Genomic DNA, 25,552 nt, shown 5'->3' on the forward strand with positions numbered 1-25,552 from the left:
TTTTACAGTCAGTGGCGTTCAACACTGTTGAGAGAACCATAACCCCTGGGAAAACCTTCACCCATCTCAGAATGCCCACACTTTAAGATGACACAGAGAGGTCCTTCTCACTCACCCACTGCAGGAACAGGTGGGGGGAGGGGTTGAGAGTCATTGTGAAGGTTCTCTTGAGTGTTTCAGGTTTTGCTATAGCATTGATTTGAAGATGTGTTTGCTTGTTGTCCAGAACCTTGGGAGAGCTGCTACGCCAAGCAGTGACCAGTGGCTCCTTTCCCAAGATGGCTTGGTTGTTAGATAACAGCCTCTTTTGACACTAACATTCCTACTGAATTATACAGCTGTTGCAGTGGTCAGAAAAGGAAGTTGGGAGTGGTTGACATCTGGAGACTCAACAGCTGCCTAACCCAATGCATAGCTTTTTATTCACTTTTGAAATTGTGCTCATTGGTTCTAATAATGCATCTCTTTGTCCTCACCTAAGAAAGCTCAGATAAAATTTTGAAGAGGAATGCTTTGCCAACAGGAGAGGTTAAAAATATTTTTTTTTCTGGGGTCCACTAGTCTGTATTCCTAGATCTACAAGCAGCGTGTGGGATGTAGACCTATTCCATTTTTTAGATCATCTGATCATATGGTATTTTTCCAGATTGCTGTTCGGGAGGATAATTTCCCCCAATTCCCAACTATGTCAAGATGCCATCTCTGGTTTTCATCACAAGATGTTCTTTTGTATTCAGATCAGGCCTAGACATGACAATGTAACACTTGGGAAGGAAGATGCAGCCCAGAAGCCCGGCACTGGAGGCCAAGATGGAGAAGACCTGCACAGCCACCATGTACTTCCCCTTAGTGCTCAGGTAGGAGGGCACAAAGGATACCCAGACACTGCAGAAGACCAGCATGCTGAAGGTGATCAGCTTGGCCTCATTGAAGGCCCCAGGGAGCTTTCTGGCCAGGAAAGCCACCAAGAAACAGACAGCAGCCAGGAAGCCCATGTAGCCAAGTGCAGCGTAGAACATCATGAGAGACCCTTCATTGCACTGCAGGATGATCTGTCCAGCTTGGGAGTGCATATCAGAGTCTGGGAAGGGGGGAGCAGTACCCAGCCAGATGATCATGATGAGTATTTGCAGGCTGGAACAGGAAAGGACAATGGCATTGGCCAAGCTCTTCCCCAGCCATCTCCTCACCCTGTTGCCTGGCTTTGTGGCCAGGAAGGCCAGCACCACAGTGATGGTTTTAGCAAGGACAGAAGAGACAGCAACCGAGAAGATGATGCTGAAGGCTGTCTGTCGGAGAAGGCAGGTCACTTTCTTTGGGCGGCCAATGAAGAGGAGAGCAGACCAAAAGGAGAGCAGGAGAGAGTGGAGGAGAATGTAGGAGAGGTCCCTATTGTTGGCCTTAATAATTGGCGTTTCTTGGTATTTCACAAAAATTCCTAACACACAGGCTGTGACTGAAGACAAAAACAGTGCAAGGGAAGCCAGGATGATCCCCAGTGGTTCTCTATAGGACAAGAAGGTTATAATCTTGGGGACACATTGATCTTGGGCCTTGTTTGGGTGCTGATCTTCTGGACACTTGGTGCAATGGTCTGCATCTATAGAAAAAAGACTGGGAATGTGATTTCAGTGTTGTTAATGGGCATTGCTGCGGAAAAGTCTGTGTTCTTGTACCAGGCAGTAAGGACTCATCAAATCAAGGCATCCTTTCCTTTTCCTAGGGAAAGTTTCCTCAAGAGCGACTTTCTGACCAGGGCCCCAGTGCCTAGTGCGTCTTACTTCAGCAAATGCAGCCTGTATACAAAGTAACTCTGAAATCCCTCAGTCTGTCTTCTGAAGACAAGCAGCTTGAAAGAACAGCTTAGCTGCACTCCAAACAAATTCTTGAATAGCAATCCATCCCCTCTCTGAACAGTTCCAAAGATAGGCAATGCTGGAAAGGCAGGGGCAGAGAAGAGACACTCTTCACAAACTAATCTCATCAATCTCCTGAAGGAGCTGGGAGAAGGAGAACAATTAATTTGCTGACCCAAAGGTGGATTCTGAAGATGCAGGCCCAAACCCTACACCTGATTCTCCCACTCCAGGTCTTAGCACTGATATCAACTTCTTACCTAAAGACTTGGCATAAAACCAGAGGTACAAAACTAAAACTTCACTTTTCTGATTTCGTCTCCATTTAGCCCTCCTGGCATCTAACCTTCTTTGCACTCACTACTGAAGAATGGTGTAGCTTGTGGGTCTGCATTCCTGGCAAGTGCCCCACGCACAATCTGTGAAATGGTGGTGTGCTGCACAGTAAAGCAGAATACACAAAGCTGAAACCAGGGATTCTGACAAAATTTACACACAACACAGTTTCCTTGCATATCCGTGCTGTCATCCTAAACCATGCAGGGATGTTTAGGTCAAAAGTAGCTCATTGAATCCAGTTTGGAAGTAGATAGGCAGCCAGAGCAAATGGGTCAGCATTGGTGGAATATGCTCAGACTGCCTTGTTCATGCTATTAGTTTGGCAACTACAGGAACTCCTCCAGCCATCCAACATCTCTTGTGCACTAATGAGGAAGAGGAGGCAGTGCAGTCTGGGAGAAATGCAGCTTGGGATGGAATGTCAGGTGCAGTGGCTGTTGTAATATGTACCACCAGTGGGCAGACTGCATGGGAAAGATGGAAACCACAATCATGTAGAAATCACTTGATCATCATGGCAAAAAATGTGAACTTGGATAACAGTGCTGGATTGCTTAGCTTGCTGCAGAAACTTAGCCTTCTGCTTTTGCATTAGAAGTTTCAACCCATGGCCTTCTCTTCACCAGAGAACCAGCTTGGGCACCCAGGTCAAGAAAGGCCTTGTATACAGTGATCTATCTATGTGTATCAGTCAGGAGACAGGAGAGATTCATGACAGTCTCTGTCCTATTCTGTTTTCACTGTGTGTGTGGAGTGGGAAGGCCTTGCTTTACACAATCATGAAAATTTCAGGAAGGGGGTTTAAAGGAATAGAAGGAAAGCTCCAATCAGAATGGGAGTGACTATTGGGCACACTGATTTCCTTTCCCAGTTTCCCAAGGTAATGCTAACATCTGAGGTGACCCACCATGCTGTGTGGAGATGGTCCCTTCAGCGCATGGAGTGCATGTGTAGCAGCACGGTGGTTCTCCTTCCTGGATCTCCTTGGCATATCCAGGGCGACAGCTCTCGACACATCGGGAAGGAGGCACCGTCTGCAAATAGAAAGATGTAGCAAAAAAGAAGCTTTCTATAGGGTGATGCCCAGGGGAACGAATCCTTATGTTCAGATAGAAGCACACAAGCTCTCTGGTCTCAGTGCCCCCAGCTGACCTTGAGTCTTACTTATGGGGAAGCAATATTTTCACATGATACTATGGTATGAAACCCCTCCTTGTTTCAACATTCTTTTCCCACCTTTTCTATGCACATGCTCAAAATACTGCACAGATCCAAAGAGGGAAGGGATACACTGAGTTAAGACCTGAGAAAAGACCTGCTGGTGCATCCCATCCAGGACTTTGTTCACACAGTAGCAAACTGGCTGCCCGCAGGATCCCTCAGGCAAGCTGGTACAAGAGTTCTGATAGGAACATAGGACAGCCTGGATTTAAAGAAGAACTGGGCATTTGTTATCTATTTCAAGAACATTCTGAACTTTCTTGACTGGCAGGTGATAACATGTTCTTTGAACTGGCTGGACAGCATTTTGAGAGGGTTGGTTTAATCTGGAGTACTGCACTGAACACAGGGTTGGACCTGTTGACCCTTTGGCTGCTTCCAGCTCTACCAATCTTTTTGTTGTTAGTAGTGAAGTCGTGTCCACCCCAGCATGACCTCATGTACAACATTCCTCCAGGCCTTCCTGTCCACCACCATCCCCTGAAGTCCACTCAAGCTGACACCAACTGCTTCAGTGACTCCATCCAGCCACCTCATCCTCTGCCATCCCCTTCTTCTTTTGCTGGTAATTGTTCCCAGCATTAGGCTCTTCTCCAGGGAGTCCTTCCTTCTCACTAGGTGGCCAAAGTAGTTGAGTTTCATCTTCAGGATATGGCCTTCTAAAGAGCAGTCAGGGTTGATCTCCTCTAAGACTGACTGGTTTGATCTCCTTGCAGTCCAAGGGACTCAAAGGAGTCTTCTCCAGCACCACAATTAAAGGTCTCAATTCTTCAGCAATCAGCCTTCCTTATGGTCCAACTTTCACAGCCATGCATTACAACTGGGAAAGACCTCGCCTTGACTATTTACACTTTTGTTGGCAAGGTGATTTCTCTGCTTTTTAGTATGCTGTCTAGATTTGCCATAGCTTTCCTCCCAAGGAACAAGTGTCTTTTAATTTATTGGCTGCAGCCCCTGTCTGCGGTGATCTTGGAGCCCAGGAAAATAAAGGCTGGCACTACCTCCATTTCTTCCCCTTCTATTTGTCAGGAAGTGAGATGACCAGATGCCATGATCTTAGTTTTCTTAATGTTGAGTTTCATGCCAACTTTTGCACTTTCCTCCTTCACCCGCATCAAGAGGCTCTTTAGTTCCTCTTCACTTTCTGCCATGAGAGTGGTATCATCTGCATGTCTGAGGTTGTTGATATTTCTCCCAGAAATCTGAATTCCAACTGGTGATTCATCTAGCCCCACTTTTCTCATGATGTGCTCTGCATAAAAGTTAAATAGGCAGGGCGACAGTATACAGCCTTGCTGAACTCCTTTCTCAATTTTGAACCAATCAGTGGTTCCGTGTCCAGTTCTCACTGTTGCTTCTTGACCCACATACAGGTTTCTCAAGAGACAAATAAGATGGTCTGGTATTCCCATCTCTTTAAGAACTTGCCACAATTTGTTGTGATCCATGCAATAAAGGGCTTTAGTAAATGAAGCAGAAGTAGATGTTTTTCTGGAACTCCCTAGCTTTCCCCATGATCCAGCATATGTTGGCAATTTGATCTCTAGTCCTTCTCCCTCTTCGAAATTCTGCTTGTACTTTTCATACTTCTTGGTCCACATACTGCTGGAGCCTAGCTTGTAGTATTTTGAGCATAACTTTGCTAGCATGTGAAATAAGTGCAATGGTGTGGTAGTTTTACATTTATTTGGCATTGCCCTTCTTTGGGATTGGAATGTAAACTGACCTTTTCCAATCCTGTGGCCACTGCTGAGTTTTCCCAATTTGCTGGCATAGAATTTGTTAGAGGGAAGGGAGTGGGATCCCAAGAGGATCCTCACAGCCCTACTCTAACCCACCCCAACTGTACAGTCCTAAAATGAACAGACCTGAGATGGGCTGTGCATCTCACACTTCCTCCACTTTCATGGAACATTCATGGGTCATCTCTTTCCATCAACATTAGGACTATCAACACAGCAAGCAGTATAAGCTGCTTTACATGAGACTCCATTCCAGGTATCCTGTTGTGGCTCTGGCGAAGGGATGAGTAATGCCCTGCCAAATTTCCCCATGACTGTCTGTTCAATGACTTCTGCCCTGCAGAATGGGTCTGCCTTTAAGCAAATCATGTATAAAATAGCCCAATATTATGTGAGCTGGACAGATCAACAGACTGAAGCAAGCACATTCCCCCTACCCCATTGAATCGTGTGGGCCACACAATGGTTTCCGGGTGGATGAAAAGCTCTGCATCAGCCGGTGCCTTCCTCTTCACGCTCCCAACTGTCACCCTTCCATTAGTACGGTTGGGAAACAGCACCCAGTTCACAATATCAAAGTCAGGTGCTGGCTCCCAATTCTCATCCAGAGACTGTCTCTCTGTGGAAATGTTCAGAAGTCGTCCATCTCTTAAGAGAGCATGAAACTAGAATGGCAGAGGAAACAGAGTTTAGCATCTATGAAAGAACTTCAATAATTTGGCCCTGCTCACTTGAGTGCTGATCTTCTGGAACCAAGGCATGTCACCACAGATGGGGGCAGTCCATTTTTCATGGAAGACAGAGGCCCCTCTTGGACCCACCATTGTTGGACCAAACTTATTCAGTGGCCAAATTCAACTCTCCCAGCCAAGACACAGGATCCAAATTACCAGATCCCATTGAGTTTGCTAAGAGTGTAGGAGGCAAAGAGGTAACCTGGACTAGAGAAAAGGGAAAGGGTAAAAGGATTATGACAGTAATCATGCTTGCTGATCCCAAACACCCACTCTCTCTTCCCTGACTGCTGAAGGATCTCCTGAGCCAGCAAAGTTCTCTGGTACACCTGTTGTGTTGTGTACTGCTATGCTAAGCTAAGATAAGCTAATTTCCCTTTTTGAACTAGTGGCTGTTGGAGATTTCTGGACACAAATGTCCTTGCATTTTTAAGAAACTGACCCATGATTGTTGCTGTGGCCCAGCTTTCCCAGGCTAGACAGATTTTTTCAATTCAGACAAAACTTAGCAAAATAAAAGCAAACCCACCAGCCCAAATTGCATATTTCCATGCTTAAAATAAAGCACAAAAAGCCATATGATAGGGGGATTTGTGTATTTTGGCAGGATTTGAACCATTTTGGGAATGAAAATCTAACTCCTCCAAAAAGAGAAGGGGACAAGGCATGCAGTGCTCCACTGAATGCACACAGAGGAGGATCAACGTCAGTGCGATGTTGAGAGAGAGAGTTTCTTGAGGACTTTTTCCTGTGGAGTGTTGAAATTGCTCCATGAAAGCCCCCAGATATTTTGGAGAACAGAACAGTGCGTACATGCATGCACAAACTGTGGCACATTTTCCATGTTTCCAAGTAGGGAAAAAATGCAGCTGGCCACATCTGCCTCGAGATGGACAGTCTGCCTCTGTAGAGGGATCTCTGAGGGATCTCTGAGGTGGCATGTAAAAGTTGTGGCAGAGAAGCTGCAATGGAAGAAATGGAACAGGCAGCAGCCTGCCCTGATGCCCATGTTGCTATAAAAACCTGGCAACCGGAGCTCAAATGCTATCTGCACCATCAAAGAGAAGGCTCTCAAAGAAGACTGAGTGCAAATGCAATGACTAAGGGAGAGACCCCATGCTTTAGATGTGGGGAGGCAATGCCTGGCAGCCTGAGGGTGTTTCCCACTGCCACAATACCATTGTTTTAACTAGGGGATGTCAGAGAATTCTGCAACACGCTTGAACTTGCTTGTCAATCCAATAGCTTACCTCCCCGCAGTCCCATGTTGCTGAATTTGTGGGAAAAATGTAGCAATATGAAAGCAAAAAAGGCTATTTCTATGATGCTGCTTCATCCCTGCTTCTATGATGCTGGTAACAAACTTTCAGTCCATGGAGTGGTTCATAGTGGCTAAATAATCACAAAGGAGGCAACTTATGGTAGACCAGAAGGCATCACCCAATTCTCAGAAGTATCTCAGCACCACACACACCCCAGGACCAAGGGGAGACCTTGGCTGCTATTGATCAAGTCAATCACATGCCATTTTTGTAGGCTGACAATATTGGAATTAGAAAGTGCACCCCCAGGGCCTTCCTGGGCAACTGAAGATTTTCAGTTGAAGTGGGGACATTTGTCAAGCTTTGGCATAAGTAGTTTTCTCAGTGCAGCTCTTTGGGCTTGTGCTATTTCTTGTCATTCATGTTAAGCAAAACCTTTGCTCATGTTAAACAAAAACCTTTGTTGGGTGCTTTCCAAATTTCACAATTCATTTCTTAAAGGAATTTTGGGTGTGTGTACATGAGTTAGGAAACCACCCAGGCATCCAAACTCCTGTCCCAAGTTTTTGAAGGTGGGGACTTGGTCCAGAAGGAAAGAAACACTCTTCTAATTTTGGTAAATTACTTGGATGAGGAAGTCTAGGAATGATTATCAGATCTGAAGATGACACAAAACTGTGTGGGATAACTAATACCCCAGAAGACAGAAGATTCAAGGTTGGAGTGCTGGGCTGAAAGCAACAGAATGACATTCAAAAGGGAGAAATGCCAAATTCTGCACCAAGAAAAAAGAAACCATATGCATCCTTACAAGAAGGGGAATACTTGGATCACCAATAGCGCAAGTGAGAGGGATCTTGGAATTGTGGTAGATCACAAACTGAACTTGACTCATCAATGTGATGTGGGTGCAAAAAGGACAAATGCTATTTTAGACTGGATTAATAGAAGTATCAATTCCAAATCCCATGAAGTCCAAGTTCCCCTTTACTCAGCACTGCTTAGGCCTCATCTGGAGTACTGTGTCCTGTTCTGGATAGTGCGGTTGAAGAAAGATGCAGACAAGCTGGAAAAGGTTGAGTGGAAGGCAGCAAGGATGATTTGGAGATTGGAAACAAAGCCCTCTGAGGAAAGACTGAAGGAAATGGACATGTTTTAGCCTCGAGAAGAGAAGACTGAAGGGAGGTGTGAAAGCACTCTACAAGTACCTCAAAGGCTGTCACAAAGAGGAAGGCCAGGAACGCTTCTTGATCATCCCAGAATACTGAGTGCAGAATAACAGGCTCGAGTTACTAAGACCCAGATTCCAGCTTGACATCAAGAAAATTTTCCTGGCTGTTAGAGCAGTACAATGATAGAACCAATGCCCTGTGGAGATTGTGGGTTCTCCAACAGTAGAGGCATTCAAGATGCAACTGGGCAGCCTTCTGAGAGGGATGGTTTAAAGTGGAGTCCTGCACTGAGCAAGGACTTGATGGCCCTCTGGTTCGCACATCAGCTGCAGGTGCCACACAGATTCCAATGGGCTGTCAAATGGTGCCAATCTCTGGTGGAGGAGCAGGGGGAATAGGATACTTGGAGCAGAACCCAGCTGGAAAAGACAGCCAACAAGCAGAAACAGTCTGGCTCTAGCAGGTCCAGCAGAACCCTACTTGGAGGTGATCCAGATTCCAAGTAGCAAATGCCAATGCCAGGGTTGCCAGCCCACTCCTGACAAGAAGCAAATGTGCCTGACACAGCAATCAAAAGTAGCCTGAGTGACCCAGGTCACCTGGAACTCTAGCTACCACTCTGGATCTAGCAGGAACCCGAGGCTACAAACCATTTGTCTGATCCAGCATGGCTGCTCCTAGGTACTCCTGTATCCTCCCACATGGAAGAGCACCATGCTTACCTACAATGACTTCCACTTACCTGGATTGGAGTTTTGCTCTCATGTAGCACATCACTGAGTCTAGGTACTGTTCAAGCCCAGGGTTGGGACGAAGTGGTATGAAATCTGTCCCTTCAGCACTCACAGACTTCCTTACATGCTCAGACCTCACATAGGAAGCAAACCACACCAAGGGAAAGTCCACAAACTCTGGAGGAACACTGGTTTGCAGATAGAGATCTGCCCAGATGCAGGGCTTGCCTATGGCTCACCAGTGGACTTTCCATCAGCAGGAGTCACCCTGGGTTCCACACTCACATATTCAGTACATGAGAAGAGGCTAGAGGGCTCTTAGAGTTGCATTGTCTTGTGAGCTGTGGGGTGCCCATTCAGATCCTCATTGAAATAGATTGTCTGTGCTTTTGGAGCTGAGGGCAAGAAAAGAAGTGTCTGACTCATGATAATTGTGTTGCAGAAGGAAAATGGAATACCTGCCATGGCTGCAGCTTCTGAGGTTGTTGCATCACTCGTCCACCCACCATTCTTATCTGCTTGGATTGGGATGAATATGCAGAATGCAGGGCATGGGCCACAGCATGGACACTGCTGTATGTCCGGAAGCTGTCTTGAGACAGGGCCCTCTCCACCTCCTCCTGGGGCAGCTCCTCCAGGTTCTCTTTCTCAGTGCATTTTTTCCAGCTTCTCTTGGACAATGCATGAGTCGAAGAGAAACAGTGGAAGGCTGCATCCCAGAAATATTCCAGAGTATAGGTAAATGGTCGATAGAAGGCATGTTTTGTCTTTTTTTGTGTATGCATTTTGAAGGTCAATGAGCCATGGATGAACTTGAAAGCATAATCTGCATAAAACAAGTTGAAGTCAATATCTGGAAAAGCTGTTGTGATCCATATTCTTGTTCCAGTTCCTTTTGCTTCAAGCATTCCTTGCATATTGATAACTGGAAGAAATACGTATTGAACATCTGCGTAGAGTACAATCACATTGACTTGTCCCCATACAAAAGTTTCTTCAACACCATGATTATTTCTTATCTTTAGTCTTCTAACGAAGGCAATGCAAATTCCACTCCTGCTTAGCAGGGGCAAAATAGCACGCACAAACCTGTCTCCATTGTCATTGACTGGAGCAAAGAGACCAATCCATGTCCATCCAAAAGAGAGGAGCAGTCGCACAATCCCGGGATACTGGGTTTCTTCCCATGGGGCCATCCGGTGGACAAAAGGAAACTGAGCCTTGTCATTAACAGAGTGTGAGACCACCCCATAACTGACCTAGAGAGGAAAGAAGGATAAGATCGTGAGAAGAGCATTTCTGAATAGACAAAATGTCCATCTACTTCAGAATTCTCTGCACAAAGCATACACCAGATGCCCAGATGATTTCAGCAGCAGGAGACAAGGGCAACAACACCCTCCTACTCAGCATCTCAGAAGCTGGTGCATGCAAGGAGCTGCAACCCATCCTTCAGCCTTACCGGACTGCCCCTACCAACATCCACTCCAGAGAAGAAGTGTCTCAATGGGATTTTGGAATGGGATCCTCACCAAGCCAGGGCTCAGATCATGAGTATGTATAACAGGCTTGCTTTCCACTCCCCATTTGTACCTGTGGGGTCTTGTAGATGCTCGACATGGCTGAAATAAGGATGGAGAGCTCAGATTCAACCCCTTCAAGGACAGCCAGGGGCTCATTCTTCCTCTCACATTTGTAATTGGGCAGGCGGCTTTCCCCACCTGTAAGCAGCTGCAGCATGGCATAGGACATGGTCCTTCCATAATAATGACTCTCATAGATGTTGTAGCCAAGTGTGATGTTGGGCAGGAGCTCTGGATTCTGGTTGACCTCCTGAATGGCAAACAGGAAGGACAGGCTATGCCAGTACCGCAGTTTTACTCGACTGCAAAGCAAGAGGCAAACAGTGGGTGTGTCACACTATCCAGTTCCGTGCAAAGGAAAACCTCATTGTTTCCCTTTTCCTTCCATATCCATTTTCGGGCAAGAGACATTTCAGAAAAGATATTCACGTTATAGTGATTCTATGTCAAGAACTACACATCTGCCAGTTAGAAATAAAGGCAGGAGGAGGGTGCCAGATTTCTTGAGAGAAGAAATCAACAGTTTTCAAAGTGTGTGTAATGAGAAAGCCTGCAGAGGGTTGTAGCATCTTCTGGGGGTGTTGATGCACCAGGGTAGAAATGGAGCATTCAGTCTTGCAGAATTAAGTCAATCAAGGTCATTTTCAGTTATCTGATTTACCGGTCTCTTTGAGTTTGTCTATTCAGCTTGACAACCCAGCAACCAATCAACCACCTTGTTGATTTTCAATGACTAACTACAATGTGACCCACTGAAAAAAAATACATAATGATTTTAATATTCCATTAACAGACTGACATTGGTGCTTCTTTGGTAGGAAGCGTGTCTGCTTTCGGATGGAATCATGCAGGAAAATGTACCATCTTCAATCATATGATTATTCTTGACTAAATATCACCTCCGTGGTGATCTTCAATAAAAGGGAGAATTAGAATGCCGAGAGCAAAGAAATCTGCATTCCTTACCAGTCACGTCTGTTTAAAGGAGATGCTGAAAAGATGTATGGATCATGGTATTCAATCATTTGTGAAGAAATGACACCACTAATAAGGTAGTCTCCTGGGTGGTAGTAATTTGATGCTCCCTTTTGATGCTTTTTTAGAGATGGGGGGCACGTTAAATTTTGCATCTGACCGACTGCCTGAGCCAGCAACAGGAGGAGAAGCAGCAGCACAATGAAGATCATTCTGGACGTGCCCACCCAACACCCTTCAGCAATGCTCATCTCATCCCCAAATCTGGCTGATCAATACAAGGTTGCAATGTCTTTCTGGAAATGGTGACTTCTCAGTCAAAGAGGAATGCTCTTCAAGTACACTGTAAGACCTGTCCTCCCCCCCTGTCCTAGATCACCTAACAAAATCTCTCAGGTGCCCAGGTGCTATTTTATAGGCTTTATTCTTTCAGGTGATGTGCACGAAGTTACTTCATCTTGCTTGTGCTTTAGATGTTTGAATCATTGGTCTCCTCCCCCGTACATGACAGAAAGAAGGAAGGGAAAAGAGTGAAAGAAAATCTCCCAAGAGTTGACATGCATCCCAACAAATCACTATGTTTTAGATAATTAGGAGAAGTGTCCCTGAAGCAACTTCATGGCTGTTCCATGTGGCTCAAGGCCAGGCAGGTGCTGGAGAAAACAGGACTGCAGAAATCTCAGATGCAGCTCCTTCTTCTGACATGAGCTGGCTACAGATCTTGAGGAAAAACAAATATTGTTGCTGCTACATGATCCAGAAAATAATGCATAGGATGCTACCATCCATCCTGTATTAGGAAATACCAGACAACACTGTGAGGGGGAAACCTCCTCTGGGCAAGCTTGGCTAAAGCATGGTATTTCCACACAGAGAAAGATGAGTCTGGCAAGAACTGTATGTACTAATGGGCGAGGTTCAAGTAAGTGTTTCAGGTTGTTTGGGAATATGCGGCCCTGCAGATATTGTTGGATTACAATGCCCATCAGTTTGGCTAATAGTGAAGGATGATGGGAGTTGCAGTCCAATAGAATCAGGAGGGCTGTGTCTTCCCATCCTGGATGGAAGCAAATGTACACACCACATGGGGAAGTTTCCCAGTCTGGCTCCCTTTTGGACAATCCTGGATGCATCAGGTGACGACCTTGGTGGTGTTCCCAGGTTCAGCCGCAGCAGGTTCAAAACAGGTTCACTCAGTGCACCAGATGGATCTAAGTCCACACTTCAAGAAGACAGTCCTCTCTTGAACACTCCTGCTGCTTCCTTCCTCCTCAACATTATCACCCCACACTCCTGGTTCACCAGTGATGGCCATTCCTGGAATAGGAGAACTGGGGCATCAGGCCTCTGTGCATGGACAAATTCCAGGTTGAACATTGAGGAGTTGCTCAAAGCTTGGAGTGATGGAGCCCTGTGGACTACTTGAAGTCTGGTCCAGTAAATGTTGTCCACCGTGGACATGGCTCCTTTCCAAGATATGAATCAACCTTGGAAAGAAAAGCAACACACTGTTTCACCTTTGTGTAAGGTTGTAACAAATATGAAGGCCAGAATCTCCTCTGCAGAATCCCAGAGTGCAGGACAGGGAACCATTTGCTCTAGTTAGGAAGAGATTCCTGACTGTTAGAGCAATACAATAATGGAACCAATGAACTAGAAAGCCAGGGGGCTCTCCTATACTGGAGGCATTCAAGATGCAACTGGACAGCCATCTGAAAGGGTGGCCTCACATGGAGACCTACTTGGGTGGGTGCTTGGTTCAAATGGCCTTTCAGTTCCTTCCAACTGTACTATTCTGTGATTCTATGATTCAAGAGCACAGGGTAGCACAAGGAACTAGGGTTACCTGAAGGGAATCTCAGGGAAAAACACATCTCTAAAGAAGCCCTTACCTTTTCAATCCCTTGAAAGCTTCAGGATTATTCCTGAGGTCTAACACAAGGCACCAGCTCTTCTGCTGTCCATTCATACAGACCCACAATACACTTAGGAAGCAGAAAGAAAGTTTATTCAGAAGGTAATGTAGAGCAGCTACAAGCTCTCAACTCTACATTGTCTAGGTGGCAAAAATTCCTTTTGAATTGCAACCTTGCTCTAAATTTCAAAAGGGAAGAGCCTTCTGTCTATTAGCATTACACATGAAAAGGAGCTAGCAGAGAAAGAGGCTGAGCCCAGGCCTACTGCCTGTATGGCGGTTGCCCCATGAAATGGACTCTGGACCACAGACCCTTGCATGGGCAGGGGGGCTGCAAGGAATCCATGAGCCAGGCAGAACTGCCAGATCTCTGATCAGAACTGGGCCCCTGCCAGGCCTCTACTTCTTCCCCTCTTTCCCTGTCCTTGCTCCTATGGGAAGGTGACGGTTCCTTCTGTTCCTCAAGCATATGCTAATTGCGGGATGAGCACTTGATTGCTCTTGATGACCTGAGCTCTCTGCTGCAGACCATCCTCCCTGTTTTCTAATGGAAAAAGGTTTGCTTTTGGTCTGCATCTGGTGGCTTCATGACAGGAGTGACTTCAATGGAGCTGCTCCTAGACAGGAAGGTTCCTCCTCTCTGCTGCTGGCACCATCTCTTTCCATTGGTGGTCTCTTTCTATTCCTGAATATATCTGCAGCCTATGGAAAGAAACATGGCCTGGATTCATGCCATCATTATTCCTTGGCCCCCATCAGAAGATGTGATTCTTATCCAGATGGTGGTGAGGCTGGATTTCTCTTGCCTGAGAAGATGCCATCTTTGGCTTTTATCACTAGAAACTCCTTTTGATTCAGATCAGGCCTCAGTAGAATAAGGTAGGACTTGTGGGTGAAGATACAGCTCAGCAACCTGGCACTGGAGGCCAAGTTGGAGAAGACCTGCACAGTGACCATGCACTTCCCCTTGGTGCTCGGGTAGATCAGCCCAAAGGAAACCCAGGTACTGTAGGAGATCAGCATGCTGAAGATGATCAGCTTGGCTTTAAGGAAACTCCTTTTAATTGCTGACAAAGTTCCCTGCTGAGAAAGCCCCACTGAATCAGATTGCAACCTGGAAGCCCTAGGCTTGATTGCAGGATTATCCCTCCATGCTGGGGGTGCTTTTCAGAGTCTACAAATGGGGGTGAGATGGACAGCCAGATCATGTGGATGACAACTAGCAAACTGAAGCAAGAAACTGCAACAGAATTTTCAAAGCTCCTCCCCAGTTGTGCCTTCCCCTTCTTCCCTGGCTTCATGGCCATGAAAGACAGCACAATGGTAATCATTTTGACCAAGACACAATAACTGAGAAGGTGATTTTGATGGCTATATGATGGAGATATCAGATATCTTATTTTGGTTCACCAATGAACAGGAAGGAAGACAAGAAAGAAAGCAGGAAAGTGACTAGGGCAATGTAGGAGAGGTTCCAGATTTAACTCCTAGTGGTTCTAGGCATCTAATGAAGATTCCTAAAATGTAACCTGTGATGACAGAGCAGAACAGCACAAAGAAACTCTGGCCCTCTTTCCCTACTAAGCTGTAATCACTTTGGGTCCCTTCCATGGCTCATAGACAAAGCTCAGTGATTATTTTACCCACACTCTTTGGTTTCTTGTGGAGGCTCATGCCTCAAGCAAAAGGAAGCCTGAAGTAACAGGTGAAGGAGAGAACACCCCAGAAATATGGTCATGAGATGAAATTTCCTTCCAGTCCACTGGAACAGAAGTCCTCTCTCTGAGGTTGAGAATACAGATGGAACTGCCAAATGGGCAAAATGCTGTGTGGTTTGGGAGTGGACTGGGTGAGAATGAATTTGCTGCTTGGTTTAAGACTGCAACCCATAATGCAGTTGAATGGATTTACCTGGAGAATCTTGTTGAATGGCATCTAGGAGCAGACAGGGAGGATGGACTTATATCACAAGGACAGTTCAGGTGTGAGGGACACGCCAGGAGTGTAAGAATTTTATTTATTTAATTTATTTATTAAAACATTTTTATGCTGCCCCATTTGCCGAAGCCTCGGGGCAGCTTACAACGTTAAGTTAAAAAATAATTATAACATTAAATTAAAACATACAAACATTAAGTTAAAATGCAAAAAAATAACAATATAAAATAAGTCGCCCTGGCCAGATAAAATCCAATAATATTAACAATTAAAATGCCGCTTAAATAAAAATGTCTTTGCCTGGCGCCAAAAAACAAATAACGACAGCGCCAGGCAGACCTCTTTGGGGAGTGCATTCCATAACTTAGGCGCCACCACAGAGAAAGCCCTCCTCCGAGTACCTACCCTCCTGATTTCTTTCATGGAGGGTTCCCGGAGAAGAGCCTCTCCCACAGATCTTAAGGGGCGGGCGGGCATATATGGAAGTAAGTGCTCCTTCAGGTAACCAGGACCCAAGCCGTTTAGGGCTTTATAGGTCATCACCAACACCTTGAATTGGGCCCAGACTTCAATGGGAAGCCAGTGAAGCTGACGGAGGACTGGAGTCATGTGAACATAATGCCCAGTCCCCGTCAGCAGCCTGGCAGCTCTGTTTTGAACCAATTGAAGTATCCGGACTGTCTTCAAGGGTAGCCCCACGTAGAGCGCGTTACAGAATCAAGAAAGGAAGTCACCAGCACGTGTGTCACTGTCGCCAGGCAGTCGTACTCCAGGTAGGGGCGCAGCTGATGAATCAGCCGAAGCTGAAGAAAAGCGCTCCTCGCCACTGCTGTCACCTGAGCTTCCAGTGACAGCTCTGGGTCAAGGAGCACTCCCAGGCTGCAGACCTTGTCCCTAAGAGGGAGTGCAACCCCATTCAGGACTAGGTTCAATTCAACCTCTCCGAAGCCCGATCCGCCAACCAAAAGGACCTCCGTCTTGTCTGGATTGAGCTTCAGTTTATTGGGCCTCATTCAAAATGCCACTGTACTGCCACCTCAATTTGACCCTGAAAAGCCACCACAAGAAGCCTCAGAATGGAAGCATTTCAAGGCAGCTAAAAACTGTCTAGGAAAGGAAAATCTCCTGAAAAGGAAGAAACATTCGAGATTGCATTGCAGATGTAGGCTGGGTACTGGTGCTCACCAAAGAATGTCAAAAAAAGGCCAGTTAATGCTTTATACACCACGGCAGGGCTATGTGGATCACTAGAAGTTATGGATGGTCCTGAAAGATGTGGATGTGCCTCAGCGCTCAATTGTCCTGATGCAGAAATTGTACTGTGCACAAGAAACTACTGTGACAACAGAATATGGAAAAACAACGATTTCATAGGACAAGCATTCAGACAAAAGTGCATTTGATATCCCTATCTGCTGAATTTGTAAATGAACATACAACAAGGAAAGCTGGATTAGGTTCAGAGGAAGGAGTGCAAACTGACAGAAGATACACCACTAATTTCAGATATGCAGATGATACCATACCACTGACTGTCATGGATAGGACATTATGGAGGTGTTTCATTCATAGCGTCACCATCAGATAAAGATGACTTGACAACACATGACAAGAGCAGTAACAGGTTTCTTTCAAAGCTAGAGTAAAATATCAGAGAGAAAGCAGATCCAGTGAGATTACAGCAGCAACTGTCTTCTTTGGAACAGGTCTTCTTTCCAGGATTGGAAAGTCCAGATGATCTGAAGAAGAATAGTTCAATACTGGGGTGTTGGGTAACAATTCAAATCATACTTGTACATGGGCTTTCATTAAGAGATTCTCCTTTATATTCAGTTCAGGCTTCCATGCTATAATGTAGCGCTTGGGAAGAAAACTGCATCCTAGCAGCCCAGCACTGGAGGCCGAGATGGAGAAAACTTGCACTGCCACCATATATTTCCCCTTCGTGCTCAGGTAGGTGGGCACGAAGGACACCCAAACACTGCAGAAAAGCAGCATGCTGAAGGTGATCAGCTTGGCCTCGTTGAAGCCCCCTGGAAGCTTCCTGGTCAGGAAAGCCACCATGAAGCAAATGGCTGCCAGGAAGCCCATGTACCCGAGGGCGGTGTAGAACATGACCAAAGAGCCTTCGTTGCACTGCAAGATGATCTGTCCTGGCTGGGAGTGCATGTCTGAGTCAGGAAAGGGAGGAGGGGTTCCCACCCAAATGCAGCAGATGGCAACCTGGATGCTGGAATAGAAAATGACAATGGAGTTGGCCAAACTCTTCCCCAACCAGTTCCTTGCCCTGTTACCTGGTTTGGTGGCTAGGAAGGCCAAGACCACAGTGATGGTTTTGGCTAAGAGAGAAGAGATGGCAACTGAGAAGATCAAGCTGAAGGCTGCTTGTCGTAGAAGGCAGGTCACCTTGCTGGGTTTGCCGATAAAGAGGAAGAAGGAGGAGGAGGAAAGCAGGAGGGCAACCAGAAGAATGTAGGAGAGGTCATGGTTGTTGGCTTTGACAACTGGGGTTTCCCGGAATTTGATGAAGGTTCCTAACACAAGTCCTGTGAAAAAGGATAGTATTAGAGGTATGGAAGCCAGGGTGATTCCAAGGTAATCTTCATAGGACAGGAAGGTGATTAACTTGGGGGTACATTGATTTCTGTTCTTGTTTGGATGCTGATCCTCTGGACACATGGTGCAATGGTCTGCATCTGGAATAAAAAGAGAAACATCTTCCTTGGAAAGCTGAGTTCCTCAGGTTCTGTCAAGGATTTTGAGCAGGAAAGTCTTGGAACACAAAACATTTTCTTGCAGGCCCAGCTGAGCTTCCTCATTCCCATATGGCAACACTGCATATTCTATGATTCCTGTTTTTAGAATCCAAAGTTGAGAATGGGGAGTTGGTGGTCCCCAAAACCTTCCCAGACTCCCTTAGAAGTTTTGCTCAGCCATCCTCCCCTGGTATATTTCTCTCCTTTGTAGTCAATTTGTCATTCGAAGTCTCATTAGGCTGAAGAGCACTTGACCAGGGGCTCAGATCACTGGCTGTGCCTCTTTTGCAGTCCACACAGTCTTCCTATCTGAATGATGGTGAGCTCCAAGGGACATACCTGCCTGGAGGCTTCCCAATGGGAACTGTTCTGTGTGGCTGAAGTGGTGTGTTCAGAGATTCAGATAATCAGAGAACAGGAGAGATATGAAAAGGGCCAGAAGACATTGGGGTTCAACACCCTGCTGTTGCAGGACATAGGATACACTATCCCACTCAGATGACTGTCCAGATCCTGTCCAGATGTGTTGTTCCCAACCAAGCTTGCAGATGGGGCAGACAAAGCAGTGGAGCAGAGCAAGAGTGCCAACATGTCATGCAAGTCCAATGCTGTAGCAAGTTATGTGAAGGGTACAATTTATTGTTCAACATAAATAAAGGCACAATAGTTTGGGCAAAGAGGGACTATTCCCTGCTGCCTAGTCCAGCAATGGTGCCTCTGAATATTGGACAATTCAGGATGGAGGAAAGGATGTCCTTTTTCATACAGGCAGAGTGAAAGCATGGAATTTCCTAGGAAAGGCTACACTGCAGTTAAAAATCATGGGCATATTGAAAGTTCTTCTTATGTTCTTATTTACATTAGTGAGACATTCATATTTTCAAAAATGCCATTAAAGCGCATGCAAATCTCCTCTGAAAATGAAAGAAGCATTTCTCATACTTATAGAAGTGGGGTAAATCTACCAGTTGGAATCCTAGAGGACACAACACATTTGGTAGTTAGCAAAGGCACATTGCCTCACCCACCAGAGTAGAAGAAACATCCACCACCAACATTCCTCTGGGATATCCACTTTGTGAAACCATTTGTGGATAGTGCAAGAAAGATAGAAATGCCTCCGAAAGAGAAAAATTCACGAAAGATCTCTGGTGGCACATGCCCCTCTCCCCACCTAAAGCCATTCTCCAAGATGTTGCTTGCAACTTGCACAGCAAAACAAATTGTGGATATTTCAAGAGGGGGTCCAATTGTAGATATAGCCTAGGGAAGAGCTTTGCAGAATACGAATAATAACTTGCTACATATAAACCCTTCGCGGGCTGCTACTTGGAATGACTTTCAGATGAGGAAACAACCCACTTCCCCATCTGGCTTGATTTGGGGGAAAAACCTCTATGACAACTGTTGAAAGCCTTATTCAGCCTTCCTTGCTTCATTCTTCATAACACCAGTGCCTGAGGTCATTCTATGCTACTGATTACAGGGTGATCCTCATTGGCCCAGAAAAAGGACAGTCACCTTCCATACTGCAGGTTCTTCAACTATGGCATTCCCTTCCAGAAAATGAAGGAGGAACCCCAGATCTAGGAGTCTTGAAAAGGTTTCCAGACCAATTTGTGGAGAAGGCAGCTTGCAAAAGGTTTGTGAGCTTGATGGGGATATGTTGGCTCCTGAGCAGAGGAGGGATGTCTCTGTGTTCCAGTTGCTGGGAAGAGGGGTGGGGTGGAGCTGCAGCACTTACACCATAGAAAACTCCCCAAAACTTCTACAATCTTTTGAAGAGAAGCATTCATGGCTTGGTCCCCTCCCAGCAAGCCCCCCCCCATAACCTTCCCTTGAGGACTTGCAGCCCTCTCCCCAAACACCAGAAGCAGGCTTTCAGACAAAGCAACCCACCCAGCAGTGTCCTGAGAAGAGCCATGTGGCACCGACCAAAGGTTCCCAAAGCCCCTTTTGCTGTGCAGAGTTCTCTTCCCACAACCCAGAGCAGTGTTCCATGGGGGAACTGGGGAGACCCTTGTGGGTGGTTTCATAGCAGCAGTGGAGGGAGTTAGGAGACATCCCTTGCAAGACTGCCCCTTAAGCTGGAGCAGGGGTCTCAAGGGGTTGAGGAGGGGCTGGGGAAAGGAGGCAGGACACAATGCAGAATTCAAGGCACAGAAGGAGAAGGAAAGTGATTCTGGATACACGGAAAAAAACAGCAGGATTCAAGCAGGCAAGGGGCTGAATTGGAGCAGAGGATGGGAAAGCACCCCACCAGGAGCCAGCTAAGGCAGATGATGCTCCTAATGTGAAGTGGACCAGGAGTAGACAAGACAGCTGATGCTATGAGGGGGCAAGGGATTATGGGAGGCAGACCATGCCATAAAGGAGCTTGGGATGTTTTCTATTTGTAAGCAGATGATTGGAGATTGAAAAAGTCCTCTACACTGTGGAGAATTCTCTGTAGTTTGTTTCATTCCTTAGGAAGATATGCCAGAATGCCCACTCTTTAGGAGGATTATTTCCCTCTCCCTGTAGGCTGGATTTTCCTCTGTAGTCACCCACCTTCTTGAGTGGATATGACCCCTTCTGGGCAGGAAGCACAGTCATAGCAGCAAACAGGCTTTCCTTCCTGAGCCACCTTGAAGAAACCTGGGCGGCAGCTCTCCACACACCTGGCTTTGGGCAGGGGCTGAGCACAGAACAAAGGAACCCCAAGAAAATGTGTTAGAGCTACTTCATTGGGAAAACAGAGAGGCAGCATTGGAAGGGACAGGACAGAGGACTGAAGCTGATCCTGCAACTTAGGTTGTGATATTTGGGCTGGAATGTCACCCTCTGGTATGTGAAGAGGCAAATACACACACGTCATATGTGCACAAGAATGTGACTGACTTCTCCTGGCATTGCTTCCTGTCAGATGCCTACACAAACACTTGGTTCAAGGTAGATATGGGGCATAGAGAAAGTTGACTGGAGTCTGAAAAGCTGAGCCAGAGAAATCTGATGGATTCCCTCTCCCAGATGGGATTCCTTGCACATTGCTGCCTCTAAGTAAACTGAAGCCCAAGAATATCAGTCTGATGTGCATCCCTTCTCAAATTCTTGTGTTTGATGGAAAAAAAGAATGAAATGAGGGCATGATTTTCTTTACCTAGTTGAGCCATTTGGGCCATGATGGCTTCTTGGTGCATTTGGGTCCAGACAGCTCTTGCCTTTCTATACTTTCTAGTTTCACTCTGAAGACCAACCTGTTAGGAAACTTCACCCAGTTGACAATGTACAAGTCAGCTGCCAGGTTCCCCTTCTCATCAAAATACACTCCATCCATGGAATGATTGTGAAACTGGGGGTTTCTCAGGAAAGGGTGGCGCTAGAATGGAGGGACAGCGCCAGCACTGAGGAAAGATGAAGCCATTCTGGATTCCGCAATTTTCCCTTTTCGCTCCTGCCTGGTACTAAATTGAAGAGGCCCCATTGTATTTTCAAGTGTGTACGTACCCCAATTTTATCTCTGAATGCCCTTGGAAGTGAGCAAGAAAAACTTTCTGCTCTAAATATGGAAATCTGTTCTGGAACATGGGCCAAGTCTTACCTTCAGGGAAAGAATAAAACAGCTTCTTCAGGGGGTATTTTAGCATTTTTAAAGAAGCACCCAGTGGTCAGGCTGTACAGACTTACCTGCCAGTTCCTTCAACTATACACTCACAGAGGACTGGACTGGAAATTTCTCATCTGGCTTATGGATGGAGAAGAATCTGAGTATCTTGCCACAGATGTTAAAATGTCCAAATTAACTAAAGTAATATTTTCAGCACAGAAAGCTTGTTTTCTGAATGTCAACGACAACTTTAATGCAACATGTGATTCAGGAGATGGGAGAAGTTCAATCTGGACAATGAAAAGTTCTAAACATAAGCAAGTAGACAGCACATGAACTCACATGGACAACTAACTGGGCATCCTTCAGTACATACAAAGTCAGAAGATGTGATCACCCACACTCAAAGGCTTAGTATGAGTTGAGTGTAGAGTAACATTGAACTGTGGGCCATTGCTGAAACATGTATTATCATGCATTTTCAAGTGGTCTGAACCCAGCTGAGATAAAACACAGCTTTCCACCATGGTTTAATAAGTCACTCAGCTTTAAACAACATGATACCCTGCATTTCAAAAACAAGCTGCAATTCAAGAATTAGCCACACAAAACCCTTGCAGCTGCCTGCTGTTTTCCAAGTCAAATTAATTGACTTCCCAGATGGATTTGAGTATAGGCCTCTATGACTCCTCACCCTCAAGCAGGATGTCTTGAGCCAAGTGTGGGGGACCCTGCCAGATGGATGGCATCCTCTGAATTCAGGGAAAGAGAGAATCAGAGAGACCTGCAGAGAGGGTATACCAGATGGCTGTAAGACCCTTCTGAGTTTGTAACTTCTTGCTTCTGTACTAGTTCGACTCTTCACTCATACAATATTATTACAATACCCTTCAGGAAGGTTTGAAATGGAATACAGAATACCTGCCATGGCTGAAGGCTTTGCACATCAAGCCCATGTCCTCCCTCAAGCTGCAGCCTTTTGAATCTGGAGGAAAAGGCAGCATCCAAGGCCCGGGCCACAGCCTGGACAGTGTTGCAAGAGAAGTAGCTGTCCATAGCTAGTGTATTCTGCACATCGTCTCCAGGCAGGGCCTTCACATTCCCATTCTCTCTGCATCTTGTCAACCCTTTCACGGACACCACATGCTTTAAATATGAGCAGTCAAATAATTTTTTCCAAAATACTTTCATAGCAAACCAACAGGATAGAAAATATGCATAGTTCATACTTTTATTTGCCTGGAGAATGAAAGAAAAAAAAAACATGGATATGATGGTAATAGAAATCATCATACACAAATTCCACAGTAAAATCCCACATTGCTGTGGTGATCCAGACTTTCCCTGTGATGGGCTTCATCCTTTTCAATGCTAGCTGCACGAGATGTATTCCAAGCAATAATGAACTAGTCTCTGCACAATATGCAAAAACATGGATTTGTTCCAACTTCTGCAATGAAACTTGACGGATCTTTGGAGAAATTGATTTCATTTCTGAAAAAGTGTATGAAAAAGACACACAAATCTCATTCCTGAGGAACTCAGATGCCAAAGTTCTCATGAACTTATCTCCATTATCATTGTCTAAAGCAAAGAGCCCAACCATGGTCCATCTGAAATGCAGGAGGAGTTTGACGATCCCCACATACTGGACCCCTTCTCTGGGGAGCATGTGATAGAGAAAAGGAGACTGAGTTTGATCACTCAGGACCTGAGAATCAAAAGCATAAGTGACCTGGGGAAGAAAGGAAGAGATTGATGGATGCATTTCTGAATCAAATTTATTTTCTTTGTCTCATAAAGATACACCTCTTAACAAGCAATTGTCTTCCTTCCTTCCTTTGTGAAAATATTTAGCCTTCTTAAGTGTAAAACACAGAAAATGCATGCCTCAAATAGCTTGAACACTCTTGCATCTCCCAATTCTCCACAGTGGAATAAAGTCTCCAATGATCAACCCACTTTTACAGCAGTAGGATTATGCTTGATTCAAAGGGATGAACTTGCAAATGTTTTTTAATAGATTTATATTCTACTTTTTTTCTTATGAACTTGAAATATCTTGTATCATTCTGCTTCTGCTGGTCTCAATCCTATCCCCACAACAAGAAGCCTGGGAGGTAGGTTGGGCTGAGAGTCTGTGACTGTCCTAAAGTCATCCAGTTGGCTCCATGGCCAAGTGGGGACTAGAGCCTAGGTTACCTGAGATCTAGTCCCCCAGTGCTTAACCACTGTACCACACTAAATCACAGAAGTTGCATTGTTCTGCCTTCCTGGAATCTTCATGTAGTCCCTATCTCTGGGAGCTTTGTGCATATAAAATATAAGAAAAGTGCCCATGATTTTGCTTACTTGATTTGAAAATCAAATCAGAACTTCTCCTTCAGAGTAGACAACATGGGGCTATTAATGTAGAAGTGCATACTTGTGTGAGGAATGGAGGGGAGGCAGTTTGAACTCACTGCAATGTGATCTCGGTGTGTTTTTATGTGGCATCAAGTGATCTCTGGCATCTGGGAATTCCAAGGATGGAAAACCTTCCAAAATATCTTGTCCATGACAGCCTTGCTCAGCTCTGTCATGTTCAAGTCAGCTGTTTTCTCTATAGAATCCATCCATCTCTTATTTGGCCTTTCTTTTCATCTTAGCCTTTCCCTTTCTCTAGCAGCTCTTTCTCTGAAATGCCCATGTTCATGGCATGGGAAATATCAAGAGAGGTTCTGTGGAAAAAATGGTAATTTATCCTAGCCAAAATGCCAAGTAAATGTAGATTGACCCTGTAAATGTTGTCCATGCACCTGTCCAATTTTGTAGATGCCCAACAGATATGAAATATGCTTGGAGTTTTCAGAGTCTGATTCAACAAGGACAACCACCAGTTGCTGTCGTCTGCCACACTTGTAGTTGGGAACATGGGCCTGACGAGTTGAAAGCAGATCTATGGCTGCATCAGAAGTCAGTCTAGCATTTTCGTAGCTTTCATAGATGTCATAGCCCAGGGTGATGTTGGGCAAGAGACTGGGATTCTCATTGATCTCTTGAATGGCAAACAAGAAGGAGAGGATCTTCCAGTAAAGTGTGGCTCGTATACTGGGAAAAAACAAGATGTGCCATGTCAGTACCCCATCCACTACAAATTTTTATGTTCTTCAGCTGTTGTTCTGGGTAGTCTCATACGCACACACAGACACACACATGTATGCATATTATGCACTCGCCGTGTTTCTATGGCTTTCCACATACTGACACAGATCCCATGGCAAAGCCAGAAGCAAAATGCCAATGGAAAAGGAGGAGCCCTCTGCACAGCTGACCATGATTTCTTCATGCTGGTGTGTTTCTGAAAAATGCTGGCTTTGTGTGACTAAACAACCCACCACCTAGCTGGCCATGCACTTTGTCTGATCATCTGAACCAGCTCAGTGACTTACTCCAATGGTCCATCAGAGGCAGGCTTCTTGAAAGTATGTGGAACAAAATCAGCATTCATTGCAGAGATGGCTGCAGCAATGTCATAGTCTCCTGGCCTGTAATGATTCAGGTGCTGAACCTCATCCCTGTGCCAGATCCAGGGGCATCTGGCCTTCTCCATCCCACAGGAGGACTCTGGAAGAAGCAGCAGCAGCAGCAGCAACAGCAGCAGGAAGAACAGCATCATTCTGGCTCTGCCAGGAGTGGCCTCCTTTTTGATTTGCCTCTGAAGAATGATGAGAAGTGGCAGGAGCGGTTGAAGTCCCCT

General features: G+C 45.6%; 1 protein-coding gene across 1 annotated transcript; it reads right to left on the reverse strand.

Moving 5' to 3' along the window:
* Positions 1-683: 683 nt before the first annotated feature.
* Positions 684-25,471, reverse strand: LOC123019370 (extracellular calcium-sensing receptor-like). The gene is made up of 6 exons (XM_044422197.1): positions 25,245-25,471; positions 24,612-24,903; positions 21,464-21,585; positions 10,654-10,945; positions 3,103-3,229; positions 684-1,600 (listed from the first exon to the last, which is right to left on the reverse strand). The coding sequence occupies exons 1-6, from the start codon at positions 25,469-25,471 to the stop codon at positions 684-686; spliced, it is 1,977 nt and encodes a 658-aa protein (XP_044278132.1).
* Positions 25,472-25,552: the final 81 nt, after the last annotated feature.

This window comes from Varanus komodoensis, unplaced genomic scaffold, assembly GCF_004798865.1.
Source record: "Varanus komodoensis strain SLA01 unplaced genomic scaffold, ASM479886v1 scaffold120, whole genome shotgun sequence".
Classification (NCBI taxonomy): Eukaryota; Metazoa; Chordata; class Lepidosauria; order Squamata; family Varanidae; genus Varanus; species Varanus komodoensis.